The sequence below is a fragment of the Vigna angularis genome, chromosome 1, assembly GCF_016808095.1.
Source record: "Vigna angularis cultivar LongXiaoDou No.4 chromosome 1, ASM1680809v1, whole genome shotgun sequence".
Taxonomy (NCBI): Eukaryota; Viridiplantae; Streptophyta; class Magnoliopsida; order Fabales; family Fabaceae; genus Vigna; species Vigna angularis.
The window spans coordinates 27,256,168-27,274,129 of NC_068970.1; the positions used below are offsets into that span (position 1 = coordinate 27,256,168).

At 34.7% G+C, this 17,962-nt stretch overlaps 1 protein-coding gene across 3 annotated transcripts in view; it reads left to right on the top strand.

The window, feature by feature from the left end:
• Positions 1 to 17,888, top strand: part of LOC108342797 (beta-galactosidase 9) — a 28,770-nt gene extending 10,882 nt beyond the window's left edge. For 2 of the 3 annotated variants that reach the window (XM_052873425.1, XM_052873430.1), the window contains exons 11-19: positions 1,766 to 1,969; positions 2,865 to 3,097; positions 3,712 to 3,827; positions 5,314 to 5,411; positions 6,294 to 6,404; positions 7,353 to 7,460; positions 16,267 to 16,475; positions 16,807 to 17,221; positions 17,604 to 17,888. In XM_052873425.1, coding sequence (XP_052729385.1) covers positions 1,766 to 1,969; positions 2,865 to 3,097; positions 3,712 to 3,827; positions 5,314 to 5,411; positions 6,294 to 6,404; positions 7,353 to 7,460; positions 16,267 to 16,475; positions 16,807 to 17,221; positions 17,604 to 17,759 — 1,650 coding nt within the window. In that variant the 3' untranslated portion in view covers positions 17,760 to 17,888. The remainder of the gene's footprint in view (positions 1 to 1,765; positions 1,970 to 2,864; positions 3,098 to 3,711; positions 3,828 to 5,313; positions 5,412 to 6,293; positions 6,405 to 7,352; positions 7,461 to 16,266; positions 16,476 to 16,806; positions 17,222 to 17,603) is intronic. The other variant, XM_052873428.1, reaches the window with a different exon arrangement.
• Positions 17,889 to 17,962: the final 74 nt, after the last annotated feature.

A 17,962-nucleotide genomic window follows, 5' to 3' on the forward strand; every position in this document is an offset into this window, starting at 1 on the left:
CCACACCACCGATCTCAAACAAATAGAACTTTTTTTTCATCTCTAGACCTTCTAGCATTACTGAATATTGTGACAGCATACACTCGTGACCTTCTTAAACCCATCTCCCAAGCAAACTTTATAGGGAGGTGTTTCTTCCACCATCGAACCCAACTCAGCCACCAAATTGGTTGAAATGAAATTCTGGTTGGCGCTGCTATCGATCAACATTAACACGCGTCTCCCTTTCAGCCACCCTTGCAATTTCATTGTATTGGACTATGTTAGTCCCCCTGCCGAAAAAACAGAAAGTTCCATCTGTCTTTGTTCCATTTCTTTCTCCTGTTCCCTTTCATCTTCCTTCTCATCCTCAGCCATGATCAAGACCCTACTATTCTTCTCTTGGACACTTGTGGCCTGGGCTGTAAGGACCACCACAGTGGAAACATCTTCCCTCTTCCCTTCTCCAGATATATTTTGGGTATGGCAAATTCCTTATTCCCCTGCTTCTATTATCTCCTGCTGAGTTACTTCTTATCTTGGAACTCACCGTGGTGTTAGCACCCTCTTTCCTTGTGGTGCTTATGTAACTCGAGGTATCCTGTCCACTCTTTGCCCCTCTGTACATTTCTGTTCTGGATACAGCCCTAAACCCTCCTTGGTATCTTCCAGAAGATTGAGTTCCCCTATTGGTCCCTCCCCTGTCCTGTTTGGGATCTGTTGTATCCTCCTCTACATCCCTGGCTATCTCCATAGCCCTTAGCTATTCTCTGGGGTTGTGGGACCTGATTTGGCTCCTAATATTCCCTTGCTTTCGCACGCCTTTGTTTTTGAAAATATTCATGAAGCTGTTCCAGAATTTAATATGAATGAACGCAACCTATTAATCAAGATAAAATTGACCAAGAAAGAGTCGATTGAAGCCACTATAGAAAGACATGATGTTGCTTTTCCAACTGTAGTACTCTAGATTTTCATTTCTTGTTGCATGATCGTCTTCTGTGAGAAATCTTATCTGAATATCGGATTTCACAACAAAACATTGAAGTTTATGGGCTTTTAATCACCGGTTCAATTTGTTGCCTCCATTGAAGAAAATGGGAGTGATTTAGTTTCTTAGGATTTGGATGAAACAAAGGAGTAGTGTTGGTGAAGAACACAAGATTTTGAGACAACTCCATTAATGGATCTTTGAAGCTCTGGATACAGTAACAGAAAAGAGGAACAAAAAGAAAGAAGAAGATCTATTGAACATAAAACGTAACAGAATTTTATTGTATTTAAAGTTTGATTACAACAGAAGTGAAGACTACTAACGTATCAAAGTAACATGACAGCTGCTTAAAGTTGACAGTTGTTCTTTACACTAATACATACAAATTCCTTGTATTTCGGTATTGAGAGATTTTGGAGTTATGCAGGACAAAATGGCAGAAGTAGGATTTTAGCCTGTTAGTATACGTAAATATAATTAGAAAATAAGCACAAAACTATTTTCTGTGGTTCTAGAAATCTCATTGATAACCTATGCCTACTATTTCCAAAATTACATTACTGTTATCATTCCCAATATTTGTATTCAATTTTTCTATGCTTCAATAGACGTTCACAAAGAATGTATTTTTACTTAGGGACAATGCTTCTGCATATTTTTCTAGTTAGTTTATTACCGCATGTCTTCACAAGCACATGTAGCCAATCCCACCATGTGCTGAGGTTTGCTTGTTGTATGTAAAATTATATAGGTGATTTTATTTTCTGAATCGCTTTTGTTCATCAATTTCAGGCACATGTATACCAAGTAGATGTTCACCCTAATGGATTGAATTTGTCTTCCTTTGAATCTCCAAGCATATGCTCGGCATTTCTTGCCAACATTGATGAAAAAAGAGAGGCAACAGTGACATTTCGTGGTCGAAGATACACTATACCACCATGGTCTGTGAGTGTGTTGCCAGATTGCACAAATACAGTTTTCAATACTGCCAAGGTTAGTTTATGCAGGGGAACATTTTGAGTTTGCAAAAGTGTTGGCTTGACATAAATTTGTTTCTCCTCTCTATATTATATATGTATGAAAGTTATTTTATTAATGATTTACTTTTGCTTAATGTTTTAGAGATATTCACCATCATACATATGTATGTATATTTATATGTATGTATGTATATATGTATGTATGCATATATGTATGTGAGAAAGGATAAAGTTAGTAAAAGAAACCTTTTCAAAGTTATATTCATCCTCACCCTTTACTTTCTTAATCTAATTGTCAATACTTGTTGGAACCATTAGATTAATAAAAAGTTAAAGAGCTTGTAAAGTGAGGTTTGATTCTACACTTATACTTTAAATTGGTCTTATCTTTAGTCGATGTGAAACTTCTAACATACTCCCCTTACGCTGAGGTATATACATCTCGTGTGTGGGACTAGTCCAATGGGTGGTCTGATAGCGGGTGGACTTTAACTCATGAGTCTGATACCATGTTAAGAAGTGGACTTTAAGCCTAACCTAACCCTACAAAACCAGCTTGTAAGGTGAGATTTGCACCTACACATACACACACATATATATATATATATATATATATATATTTTAAATTGTCCTTATTTCTAATCGATGTGAAAATTCCAACAAGATTTTTTTAAATACATAATTTTAGTTTTAATAGCAAGATACACTTGTAATAACGAATAAAATTACAACAAGGACAAAATAAAAAATTTTCTAAAATACATATGTGCTGGATGGTTTTGACAAAGCGAAATCCTTGTTGTCTATTGATTTTGCAATTTGTATTGTGAAAATGGTCAATACTACACTTATAGGATTGTTATATTATTTTCGGGTTATCTGAAATTTTCTTCTTTAAATTTGCACAGGTTAGAGCTCAAACTTCTGTCAAACTAGTAGAATTTGATTTGCCAACTGTCTCCAATATTTTCCCAGCCCAGCAAAGTAGGGACCACAATGGTATCTACTACATCTCAAAGTCTTGGATGACTACAAAAGAGCCACTCAATATTTGGAGTAAGAGCAGTTTCACTGTTGAAGGTATATGGGAGCACTTAAATGTGACAAAGGATCAATCTGACTATCTTTGGTATTCAACCAGGTCATTATTCCCTCCTGAATACTCTGCAATGATACCAAATGTGTCACATTATATATTTTTTGGCTTGTTTTACTTTCACTATATGGTACATGCGGTGTGTATTATGCCTTACTTTTATTAAAATGAATGTTTTATGTGTTATCTGTCTTCTTTTAGATAAAGAGGAATTCACTATAGCTATAGGTTTGAAGGACCAACTTTCTTGAAAACTTAAGGTTTTAGGTGAAAGGTCACAGAGTGTTGAAGCATGGACAATGGACAGGCCCACACTACTGGCTTAAGTTTAGCTTTTTTCATTACAATGGCAGTGACAAACTACTTGGTCATAGAATGTTACAGTGTCAACGACTAACTTTGCTAAAAGTTGAAGTTAGATGATGGTTTATGAATGATTTTATTTCTAACAAAAGAAGCATGACAGATTATGGAGAAGATATCTTCTATACAGTTTTCCGTTTGAATATCTGCCAAAGGAATTCCATCGATGGAAACATGATTTGAATTCCATAAAGCTGCAATAAAATAAACAAAAAATTCATCAAAATTTAAAGCATTTTTAAATGTTGATTCAATGGTTTTCTAATTATTTTTTCATTAATGTGTATATAATGCAGAATATCCGTTTCTGACAGTGACATCTTGTTTTGGGAGGAAAATGATGTCCGTCCAAAACTTACAATAGATGGTGTCCGTGATATACTGAGAGTATTTGTCAATGGCCAGCTTATAGGTAACTGTAGTATTATTTCTTCTGTTTTAATCGAAGTTCTATTGTGGATAATGCACTTTATTATGCAACTTCCGTAGAAAGATTCTTGGAAGGAACCTTAGCATGTGCATTTTGTTTTGAAGTTCAGCGATGCTTGGGAAAAATAACACTCACGATCTAGATAGTGTTTGTCTGACACATCAGAGGAATTATATTATGTACAAATGGTTTATTTGTGTTTATTTATATTAGAGATATGATTTGAATATAAAATGCCCCAAACTCCAAAATAAAACCAGAGTGGTCATCATAGAAATATCCTTCTGGAAGGCTAGTAACCAATAGCTCGGCTAGTAATAAACGAGAGAACCAAAATATAATTAAGGGCATAACAACCTGGGTTCCTAGAAGGGGGAGCAGTAATGGATGAGTAATTTATTCCCTTCAAAACAAATTATAAATTACTATGAAATTGAAGATAATTACTCCAAAATATAAAAGAATTATAAATTAACCGATGTAAATATAATGGCATTTGTGTCACAGATGCATGACAATTTGTGAGAAGAAAATAAATTAACAATTTGTAAAACGTTTAAAAGGTGCATAGTAAAATACTATATAGGTTTAGCTACATGAGAGAACCAAAATGAGGTGGCTCCAGCCTTGTGGAGGGCATTGTGTCTCCTCAAGAAGATGGTGATTTAACAGACAAGTCTTTCTACTCTCTAATTAATTATTATCATCTATTTTGTCGTGTCATGTCATGTCATCTAGGGGTAACCCTCATCTATAGCTCATGCCATGCACAGGTGGCTCCATTCAAGGGTAGCCTTCTTCTGAATCATATGACAAGGTCCACACCAGCAATTACCCCCCTTAATATCTATGAAATTACAACACATAAATCATAGAGTTTTTCTGTTCAAATCAAATTTATTGCAAATGATCAGTGTATCATTCTCATAGTTTTCATATACTGATGCCACTCAACACATTTGAAATAATTTTACCTTTAACAGTTAAACTAAAAATTTATAATATCTGCATCTCTGTGTGTTCAAATAAGATATGAAAGACTTGTTTCCCACACAAAAGATATTAAATGATGATTCTATGATAAAATAATTAAAATAGGAACAATAGAAAGAAGAAATAAAATAGAAGCTATTCATCATGATCATTACAATCTTACTAAACCACTCTTTAGAGAACACCAGATCCAGTGAGTTAGTATTCCAAGAATATGAAATATACCTCTATAAAAATATGCTAAAAATATATTTTTTCAAATTTGTAGATTGTGGTTATACCACACTAATAATTTTTTAAGGACTAAGTAGTGTCATTGTCTCTATAAAGCACTATCCCTAACTTCAGACAATGGGTCCCCCATCTTTTCAAAACAAAGCATCAGTTGTATCATAATTGTTGTGCTTTAGAGGTTTAATATTTATTTCTTTTGTTTATATATATTCATGTAGTTTAATTTCTTGTCCAAGTGAAGGTAATGCTGTTGGTCATTGGATCAAGGTGGTCCAGTCTCTTCAATTTCTCCCAGGATACAATGATTTAACACTGTTAACTCAAACAGTGGGTTTGCAGGTGAAATTCCTGATATATTTTTGACATTTATCCTTTTGTATAATGCAAAACTTATCTATTTTTCTAGTGTAATGTGTTGTGTAGGTGTATGGTGATTGCTTAATTTTCATAATTCATACACTGATATTGTATTTGATCAATCAAACTAGTTCATTTCGGTAAGATGTATATTAGTAATGACAGAAGAATTGAAGAGCATAATGTCAAATATTATGCCTACGTAATGATGGAAAATATTAATTACATCCATTTGTCTATTAATTATTGCATTTTATTATAATTTATAGTTGGGGTCTATTTCTACCTTGCAAAAACAGTTTCTAAAGTGAGGTCTATCCAAACATTGCAGTCGTTACTAAATCCTTGTGTCTAGTTGAGGTGGAACTATATCCACCCATCAAACCTATCACAATGAAAGTTCAAGACATATATTAAGGCGGGCCCAGGTTGTTGTTAATAAAGGCACATTCCAACATAGTTTTTATCTGATAGCTCTATCATTATATGGTTTTAGTTATGTTATTCTTGAGAAAGAGAATGAATTTTATTATTTTCATTCATGTCTATTATATTTTTCCTATCTCTATTTATAGTAATCTAATCTTCTAAACAAGGGAAATAAGAAAACAATATGCCGAAAAATAAACTAGAAGATTTTATAGATATTTTCTCTAATTAAAAAGATTTTATAGATATTTTTTCTAATTAGGAAGATTTTCCTCTAGTTACAACAGTTATGCTCTCTAATGTGTTCGCATTAATATGAACAGGATATTCTTGTTCATCGTTATGTGACTTTTCTTTAGCATATTCTCCTATAAAACAATTGAGGGATAGAGATTACTAACTATACGTATATTCTCATTTGAAACAATATTGCAGAATTATGGTGCATTTATTGAGAAGGATGGAGCAGGGATCAGAGGTACAATAAAGATCACTGGATTTAAAAATGGAGATATAGATCTTTCAAAATCATTATGGACCCATCAGGTATGTATATAATATTTAAACCCTGTACTCATACCAAATAACTATATGAAATATTAGCTGTTTTTTAGAGGAAAATATTACTAGGTCTACGAGTAGTACACTACAGCTTTATTCTGAAAGATTTAGCAAATACACAAGCCCAATGCACATGCTTTCTCTATCTGTCGTTTCTAGATGGCTTCTTATTGAATTTGGATACTACAATTGACCTTCTGATTTAAATGACCAACTTTCAAATATTTTCTAGGGCGAGTCAATCAGTTAGTTACACACAAAGTGCTATTACTTGATGTACATAAGCTAATTACGAATACTCTAGCTGAACTCTTTGTAAATAAACCTGTGTGCACCTATTAATATTCAAGACTATTTCAAAGATAATTAACACCAATTAGTCAAATCAATTTACAAGAGAAAAATGAAGATACCAGTACTTCCTAAGATGCATTGAACTTAGCTATACAAAGCATCTAGGCTCATCTAAGCTACCTGCTAAAATAAACATTAAAAAAGCTCTTATATCACATATTTTCCCATTTCGAACAATATTCCTGTACAAAAATAGGATTTTGAATATTAATTTTCTCTTACATGCTCTTGTAGGATTAGGTTTTAAAGTTTTGCCTGTTTGAGGCTTTTTTGTATCTTTAAGGATTTCAACCTTCTCATGGTAAGTCTGATAATATAATTTTGGAAAACAAAATTCTCAGTTTTGATTTTGTATGAGTTGGTCATTCTAGTTCTGCCTTCACTCCATAGAAATTTAAAATGCTACTTTAGTGGTGTGCTTTCTAGATGTGTGCTGGTTTGATTATCTTTATTCGAAGCTCATTTAGTTATTCTATACTTTTCATCTTATGTACTTACATTCTATATTTGTGGAATTGTACTTTATATATTATGAGGAATTTGAAAATATTGGTTCCACTTTATTTGATTTTATCCCAGGTTGGGCTGCAGGGCGAGTTTTTAAAACTTTACAGTGAAGAGAATGAAAATTCAGGGTGGGTAGAATTAACCCCTGATGGCATCCCATCCACATTTACATGGTACAAGGTAATTATAATCTGTCGAAGTGATTTCTCTGTGAGAACTGTTGTAGAGTGAAAGAAAATAAAAAAGGAAAAGAGCCTACTAGTTATTTACATTGATTTTGTTATAAATATCAACTCATTCATGAACCTCCACGAGGACTTAAGCCCCTTAGAATGTTGGTTCTTGGCATGGTATTAGCGCCTCTATGACCAAGTTAGAAGTTTCATACTAGCTTCCCTCTTTTTCTCTTGAGGAAGCTTAGTTTAAGAATGCCAGAATACTAACAAAATATTTAAAAAACAAGAATCATGCAAAATGATTAAGATAATTTCTGTTATGCTGGTAATTGTATTACCTAATTTTTACTATGGTAGACAAATTCATGAGTGACAGATAGGGCATATGGTCAATGATTAAGATGATTATAAATTTATGCACAGGCCTATAGTCATTGATTAAAAAAAAATTTGTATTTAATTGTAATTGAAATACTCTATTAAAACAAGATAATTAAAATTTCAATAAATTTGAATTTTCTTGTCCAAATAAAAATGTAACAATGAATTGAAAGCTATTCAAGTTCAATGAATTTTAATTTCCTATTCAATCACACGGTTATAGTGTGATAGTGAAGTTTTTGGGGAAGAAGTTTTCATTAGGAATTTAAAAATTTAAGGATGAGATTTTTGTTGGTTGGATCAATTCTCTTGTGGCCAGTGGACATGTTACAATTGAATCATAGTGCTTAAGTTGTTATGCTCTTAAGTAGAAAGAGTTACATTTTGACAATTACTTATAATTTTTAGCATAGTGGTAATTGTTTGATTGAACAAGGTTGAAAGTGTATTAATCAAGTAAATATTAGTTATCAAAGCATGATCCATAAAATTGTAAGGAAGCATAGATTGAACAAGGAGTGTGAAACCATGTTCAACCCCATATATGTGCTTTCTTCCAACGACACCATTTTGATGGTGTGTGAGAACAACACCATTCTAATGGTGTGTGAGAGCAAATTAATCTATGATTAATGGCCAGTTGATTGAGATATTGAGTAAATGGACGAAACTCACCACCTGAGTCAATTTGAAAAGTTTTTGAAGATTCATGAAAGCCAAAACCCTAAAAACATTTAAGGACTAACATTTGGCTTTCAAAAGATAAATTAAGTAATTCGTGAATAATAATCAACAAAGTTTAAATAATATAGAAGAAGCTCAAGAAGGATGTGTAAACAATAGAAGATGACAAAAGTTTTTGCACATGTGGACTAGAATGACCTAGATATGAATGCCTCAAATGGAAAATATTTAGAATTTGAACATGATTTTATACAATCAGTTTTGTATGCTACATTATTGCAAACTGAAACAGTACAAAACAGTTGAGGAGATCGACATTGCTGCAACTGAGTTGGGGAACTGATATGACCCATCCACGCCTAGAGAGCCTTCAAACACCACTTTTAACTGTCTTGTGATATTACAAGACAAAATGTTGGACGTAATTCAAAAATGATATTATTATCACGTGCATAATAATGACTAACAATCATTCAGTTCTTTTATGTTGAAGAGACACCAAATTATGGGAGGGCGACATTTTTGGATTGATAGTAGAAGAGAAAAGAGTAGAACCTAGTGTACATGATAAAACTTAGTGCACAACTCACACTCAAGAATGTACACTTTTCACAACTATAGCCACAATTGATAAGTGGAAAATGCAAGTCCACGACTGTCGTTAAGTAATAATATTGAATTGATAAGAACCACGTGTTTGAATTTGTAATTATCACAATTTAATATTATTTAAAAGGAAAAGAAATTAATTGAACTTCAGTGTTGATTTTGAAATAAAGAATTCAAGAAAAAAAAAATCAAGAATTGAAATAATAAGCAAATTAATTGGGATAAAATTAATATAAGAAAACCTCCAGGATCAGGATTCGCACCCAGGATTCCTTTTAATTTAATTTCTTACCCAGTTATTGATTCTCTTCGAAGTTGAACTCACCTAAGGTAGCCTATATGTTCCCTCCCCCGAAAACATATAAAATTAACCAAACCCTTGGGTAGCTATATTTAATTAAACCCATTAAGTATTTTGATAATTTACTGATTTTTCGAAGAATCAAACTTAATGTCGTGATTTAATACCTTAGTCTCTCCCCTGTAAAATATGTGTCTGCAAAACAAGCATGACCAAGGCTTAACCTGTACTAAGAAAAATTGGAAAAGTAGAATAAATAAGATTGAAAACTAAGTATTCAGTATGTAATCGATGAGATTGTTGGGTTATTCCTCGAATTCGGCAAGAGAAGGTATAAAACAATTTGTCAGAATATGTGAATTTATTGCACAATTAATATAGCAATTATGTGTAATCCCTAAAATTAAGGGATTAGGATTAGTAATTATTGGGCAGATTTCCTTTTATTAAGATCAGGTATTATTGGGTAGATATATCCTGATTTAGAGAATTTATTTCAGGAGATTTTTTACCTTAATTAGACAATAGTTTGTTTCTTTTTAAACACCTATGTATTGTTTCAAAAGCATGAATGAGAGAATAATTAATTCCAGCATCCTACTACTGTTTTACAACATGGTATCAGAGCTCTAGGTTTTTCCTGGAGCCCTGGTCTTTGTTTTTTTTCTCACGGCCTTCATTGCCGTTCCTCAACTATTGCTGGCCTTCATTGCCATTCTCGTCCAAAAAAAAAGGGGCAACCTTAACTGCTGCTGTTATTCTTTCCGCTGTGTTAACCTAACATCCGATTACAATGTCTGGTGCTACATCAAGTAGAGAAATCTCTAGTCCTTCACACAAAAATGGAGAACTCCAAGGTCTCCGAGCGTCATACAAATTGGATGGAAAAAATTTTCTCAAATGGTCCCAATTTGTTAGAACCTATCTCAAGGGAAAAGGATGCCTGGTTCATCTCCTTGAAAATGGTCCAAGCATGGAGGATCCAGCATTTGCAGCATGGGATGAAAAAGATTCCATGATTATGTCTTGGTTGTGGGACTCCATGGAAGCTACCATCAGCGACACTTGTATGTTTCTTAATACAGCTAAAGATATTTGGGACTCCATAAACCGCACATATTCTAAAGCCAATGATGCTGCCCAAGTATATGAAATCAAAATAAAAACTGCAGCCACAAAACAGGGAAGCAGAGGAATCACAGAATATGCGGCATTGTTGCAGAATCTATGGCAGGAACTTGATCATTACAGAGTTTTTGAAATGAAGTGTGCTGAGGATGCAATCCTCTTGAAGAATTTCATAGAGAAGGATCGTGTGTATGATTTTCTTGCAGGACTAAATCCTGAATTTGATCAGGTTAGAGTGCAAATTCTAGGAGAAAGGATACTCCTTCACTAGAAGAAACCATCTCTATTGTTCGTGCAGAAGAAAGTCGGAGGAGTGTAATGCTTGAGTCTCAACCAATAGATGGGTCAGCTCTACTTACCAAACCTGAACTGGTGCAGAAAGGAAATGAGCAAATTCCTAATTCTCTATGGAAAGGAAACAAAGATAATTTATGGTGCACCTATTGTCAGAAACCGAGACACACAAGGGAGAAATGTTGGAAATTGCATGGCAAACCTCTAGGAAAGGAGTGGGTGAATCGTGGAGGACAACAAAAGTCCCAAGTGCACGTAACAAACAGAGATTAAAGAATCTCCAGCAGTAGACAGTTTCAATATGGAAGAAATAAAGAAATTGAAGAAGCTATTGGGGAATATGGAGGAACCCTCTGGATCATGTTCTCTTGTTTTCTCAGGTAAAACTTCTTGTATGAATACCTCATATAATGTGAACTCTTGGATTGTGGATTCGGGAGCTACAGATCATATGACACATTTATTCCACTTGTTTCATTCTTATACACCCTCACCAAGTAATAGAAAAATTATTGTTGCAAATGGGTCAGTAGCTACTGTTGCAGGATATGGTAATATCCAAGTAAACCCCAACCTTATGCTTAAAAACGTTCTCCATGTTCCCAAACTCTCAGCCAGTCTTCTCTCCATAAAGAAACTAACCTCTGATCTCAATTGTTCTCAATGTTTTCCCCATCTCTATGTGTTTTTCAAGAACAGGACTCGGGGAGGAGGATTGGACTTGCTAAAGAAAAAGATGGTCTTTACTACTTGGAAGTATCTCAAGAATCCCAAACCAACCAAGCAAAATCCCTTCACAGTATAACAAATAAGGATGAACTATTGTTGTATCACTATCGTCTAGGACATCCATCATTTAAGGTGCTACAGTTTATGTTTCCTCATTTGTATGAAAACTTAGATATCTCAAAACTTCATTGTGAAACTTGTGAGTTAGCGAAGCATACTCGTGCTTTTTTTCCCAACAGCAATAATAGAAGCTCTCAACCTTTTCAATTGATTCATAGTGATATATGGGGACCGTCTACAGTACCAAATATTTATGGGGCCCGCTGGTTTGTAACATTTATTGATGATTACACTAGGGTTACTTGGCTCTATTTGCTTAAACAAAAATCCGATGTCAGCACTATCATTCCCATATTTCACTCAATGATTAGAACTCAATTTGGAGTTAATATTAAAAGGTTTAGGACCGATAATGCTAGAGATTATTTCAACCAAACCATATCCTCGTATTTCCAATCTAACGGGATCATCCATGACTCTTCATGTGTTTATACCCCACAACAAAATGGAGTGAAAGAAAGGAAAAATGGGCATTTACTCAATATAACTCGGGCTCTTCTTTTTCAAGGGAATGTTCCAAAAAATTATTGGGGAGAAGCTGTTCTTACTGCATCATATCTTATTAATAGACTTCCCTCTCATGGCCTAAGTAATAAGAGTCCAATAGAAGTCCTAAATAATTTCTTTCCTCACTTTAAGAAATCAAATGGACTGATTCCTAGAATATTTGGATGTACAGCCTTTGCACATGTCCCTGTTCAAGCTAGAGATAAACTGGATCCCAGGGCTGTTAAATGTATTTTTTTAGGATATTCAGCCACACAAAAAGGGTATAAATGTTATGATCCTATCATTAAAAAATGGTATATCTCAGCTGATGTTACTTTTCTTGAAACTAAACCTTTTTTTAACAAAACCAATCCTACAGAACAATGTCTAGAAGACCCTCATGAAAATGCTGAGTTCTTAACTCTGCCATATATCACAACCAACAGATCTGAGCCTCCAACTATACAACATAATTATGAACGAGGATCAGAAGCTATGGATACAGATTTCCCCATTGAAGCAACTCGAATAGAAGCTAACAATCCTCCGAGATTTAACAACGTTTACACCAGGAGAAAGCAAATTCCAGAGATGATGCAAGTCCATGAATCCAATCCAAGTTCTGCACCAGGAAATGAAGAAATACGTGAACTAGAAAATGAGATTGACCTTCCAATAGCCCTCCGAAAAGGTACTAGAAATTGCACTAAAAAACCTCTCTATCCTCTCTCAAATTATGTTTCTTATGATAGATTATCAGCTAACCATAAAAGCTTTATTGTAAACTTGAATTCTGTGGTTATACCAAATAATATTACTAAAGCACTAACAAAGAAAGAGTGGAGAGATGCTATGCAAGTGGAAATGACAACATTAGAGAAGAATAACACTTGGGAAATTGTGGATAAACCCAAAGAAAAGAATATCGTTGACTGTAAGTGGATATTCACAGTAAAATATAATGCTGATGGGTCACTTGAACGATACAAAGCAAGATTGGTGGCCAAAGGATACACTCAAGCATATGGAATAGACTATGAAGAGACGTTTGCACCAGTTGCTAAAATGAATACTCTAAGGATTCTTCTATCCTTAGCTGCTCATTTTGATTGGAAACTACTACAGTATGATGTTAAAAATGCCTTTCTTCATGGAGACCTAGAGGAAGAAATCTACATGAATATCCCACAGGGGGTTGAAGGAGATAGACAAAATAAGGTGTGCAGACTTAAGAAGGCACTATATGGACTGAAACAATCTCCTAGAGCATGGTTTGGAGGTTCTCAAAAGTTATGAAGGGATTTGGCTACAAACAAAGCCAAGGAGACCACACGTTGTTCATAAAACATTCAGAAAAGGGGAAGGTAACAGTTCTTTTGGTGTATGTGGATGATATTATAGTAACTGGGAATGATGAAAAAGAAAAGGAAAAATTGAAACAAAGACTAGTCCAAGAATTTGATCTCAAAGAGCTTGGAAAACTGAAATATTTTCTAGGAATTGAAGTAGCATACTCTACCCAAGGAATCTTTATATCCCAACAAAAATACATAACCGATTTGTTGGCTGAGACAAAGACTATTGGATGCAGACCCGCAACAACTCCAATGGACCCCAATCACAAACTGAGTAAATCTGGAGATGAACCAGAAGTAGAAAAAAGGATGTACCAGAGGTTGGTTGGAAAATTAATATATTTGGCGCATACCCGACCAGATATTGCCCATTCGGTAAGTGTAATAAGTCAGTTTATGCATGAACCAAAGGAGTCTCACCTTCAAGTTGCCTACAGGATTCTACATTACTTAAAAGGAACTCCCGGAAAGGGAATCCTATTCAAGAAGAATGAAAAATTGAACCTTGAAGCCCTACACCGACGCAGACTATGCAGGATCTCTAATTGATAGAAGATCGACTACTGGATATTGTACTTTCCTGAGTGGAAATTTAGTAACTTGGAGAAGTAAAAAACAGAATGTAGTGTCTAGATCATCAGCTGAATCAGAGTTCAGAGCACTTGCTCAAGGAATATGTGAATTATTATGGATAAAAATGATTCTGGATGATTTGAAAGTTGATTTGAAGGGTCCCATGAAACTGTACTGTGATAATAAATCAGCAATAGAAATTGCACATAATCCGGTTCAACATGACCGGACAAAACACGTTGAAATAGATAGACACTTCATCAAAGAAAAAGTAGACGAAGGTCTATTATGCATGGCGTATGTCCCATCGAGGCAACAAGTAGCTGATGTGTTAACAAAAGGTCTCAATAGCCCTATCTTCCAAGATCTTATAAGCAAGCTGGGAATGACCAATATCTATTCCTCAACTTGAGGGGGGTGTCAGAATATGTGAATTTATTGCACAATTAATATAGCAATTATGTGTAATTCTGCAATTATGTGTAATCCCTAAAATTAAGGGATTAGGATTAGTAATTATTGGGCAGATTTCCTTTTATTAAGATCAGGTATTATTGGGTAGATATCTCCTGATTTAGAGACTTTATTTCAGGAGATTTTTTACCTTAATTAGACAATAGTTTGTTTCTTTTTAAACACCTATGTATTGTTTCAAAAGCATGAATGAGAGAATAATTAATTCCAGCATCCTACTACTGTTTTACAACACAATCAAACAGAAGAGGAGGGAGAATCATGTGGAAACCCAAAATATGGTGGGAAAAAGAGGAGGGAATTGAGCCCTAGTCTTCGTACCCTGCTCTACACACGATGAAAGAATCCAGAGAACCTTTCAATTGAATTCCAACTTGATAAGAAACTGAATTTTGTTGAAATAAAACTAGAAACTCGGTTGTCCGTTTTGTAAGTTTTACTTGTATATATACAGTCACTGAGTATTTAGCCGAAGAAGTAAAGACCCAAACCACTAGTTGAGAGAGAAAAAGAAATAGCAGTAAACCACGCCAAAATTTTATACTAATAGCTAGTATATAAGATCTAATACCATCTTCACAATTTTATCAGAGCTAGATGGGTCCCTGACTTGATCAAGGTTCTAGGTTAGTGGGTCACTGATGGCACCAATGGCTTGCAGCATCAACCTGTACAATAACACATACATAATTTTATACTAAAGAAATTGGATAAAACTTACTTTTGTCATGTATTTAGCAGAAAACCATCTTAGAGTAGTGGTTATCTTGCATTTATGTTACCCTTGGTCTTGGGTTTGAACCTGTCTCTCGACCAAAAAATTTTCTCCCACCATATTTAAGTAGCAACCAACAGAACAGCTTGGAGGGTGTGCAAGAGTAAATGTTTGGGTAGGCTAGTTTGTGAAATCTTCAACTGTAATGAATGTTATATGTGCCCAGGACAATTGAAGCACAGAATTTTGTAAGCGTAAATGTTTGGGTAGTAGTGAATGTAGGATATTTGATGAGAAGCAGGTTTCGAAAGCTTCTTCAAAGTATGTTTATGACAATCTTTCCAAGTAATTAAGCAGAGGAAGAATAAGATACGACTTTATGACTTCTATCGCTGACATTCTAACCAAAAAATATTAGACCTTTCAAATTAATTTTCAACTTGTTTTTTCTATCCATTTTAGAGGATTCGGGAGTGGAAAGGGTAGGGTACTATGAATTGTGGTTTCTGCTGGAGTATGGTGTATTGAGCTGGATTCAACTCCAGAATGTATTCTCAGAGAAGCCATCTTCCTCATTTTGTGGATAGACTTGTTTTCTTATATTACATGGGGCTCATGGCCTTCCTGACAAGGTTTCCATGTCTGATGCTCAAACAATTGTTTTGACCTGATATAGTTCCCCTTTTCAATATTTGTGTGATCTATTTTAGGAAGACTCATGATTCCTGTGCATTTTACATTGTATTTTATATGTGTTTGCCTCTAAAAAATTGTTTAGTAATCTATTTATTGTAGTTATTATACCCAACGCACTACTACAGAATTAGTGAATCTAAAATCATGATATGAATACTGAGATTATGAAGGTGCAAAGTAAGCCCATTGGTCATTCTCTCGTAATGCTATTTTTTTTTATCTTAACGCCTAAGTAACAATAACACCTATTTATTTTAAGCAGGCATACTTTGATGTTCCTGGTGGCCTAGATCCAGTTGCTCTTGACTTGAACAGCATGGGGAAAGGTCAGGCTTGGGTGAATGGTCACCATATTGGAAGATACTGGACTCGGGTTTCTCCAAAAAGTGGATGTAAACAAGTATGTGATTATCGTGGAGCATATGATTCTGACAAGTGTTCAACAAATTGTGGAAAACCGACCCAAACATTGTATGTACTCTCGAAGTGGCTAAAACTGTTGGTTTCATGATTTCATCTAATTCCACAAGACTTTACTTACGAATTATAAATAGCCGCTCCCGGCATCATTTATCTCATGTTGATTATGTACATTGTACACAAAGACTAATTAATTACTAAATGAGGAAAATATGTTCCAATGATATTTAATTAATACTGGTTTGTAATATAATGCTTCCTTTATTAAGTTTGTCATAATTATTAGAATGATTTTGAGGAGTATACAGCATTACTTCTGTACATTAATACGGGAAATTTCTAGTATTGTGCTTTACTTAACTTCTGACTTATTGGTCTACAGGTACCATGTGCCACGGGAAATTTCTAGTATTGTGCTTTACTTAACTTCTGACTTATTGGTCTACAGGTACCATGTGCCACGATCATGGTTGAGAGCATCCAACAATTTACTCGTTATCTTGGAAGAAACGGGAGGAAATCCCTTTGAGATTTCTGTAAAGGTACATTTGTCCAGCATAATATGTGCTCAAGTGTCAGAATCCAACCATCCACCTCTGCAGAAGTTGGTAAATGCAGATCTCATTCGTGAAGAAGTTTCTGCTAATAATATGATACCTGAACTTCAGTTATATTGTCAAGAAGGACATACAATATCCTCCATAACATTTGCTAGCTTTGGTACCCCCCGAGGTAGTTGTCAGAACTTTTCTAGGGGAAACTGCCACGCTCCGAGTTCCATGTCAATAGTCTCCAAGGTAAACTAACTCTATTTTGGATACCTTTTCACACTAGTCCTTGTCTAGCACCTCTGAAAAGTAAAATTGTTGACAGTTTTTATGCAAGAAAGCAAATGCTCCACAAGATTCTGGCGTTGTGGACTTGGTAAAAGCTATGATGCAAGACATTTTCCAAAATGCTTAACCCAATAATTTGTTTAAGTATTACAGTTAAAAGATATTGTTATTATAGCTGGATAATCTCTAGGCTTAGAAAAGTAATGCTGCCACTATACGTCTTATTAGCTGTAGACTTGTAAAGCTTGAAGAGAGGTGAAAAAAAAAACGAGGCTAATAACAGTAGTAAGCATGTTGCCTGGTTTTGGTTGTAGACCCTACTGACACTTTTAATATTTTGCAGGAATGCCAAGGGAAAAACAGCTGCTCCATCAAAATCTTAGATACTGTATTCGGAGGTGACCTATGTCCGGGTGTTGAGAAAACATTGTCTGTGGAAGCAAGATGCACATCGTTATTGAGTGTTAGTTTCTTTCAAGAGGCTGTAAGTAGCTCCTAAAATGTTGTTCGGTGTGAATCTAATGCATAAGTCAACCGACTAGATAATGGTGCTAGCCTGAAAAGGTCCTTTCATTCTATTGTGTGTGTACACAACGATACTTCAATAAATGTCATTATTTAGTGCATAGTTCCTGGTCTTTAAAACATCTGTGAGCAAATAAGAATCCGTTGTAGGGTAGTGTTTAATGAAGGTTACAGATT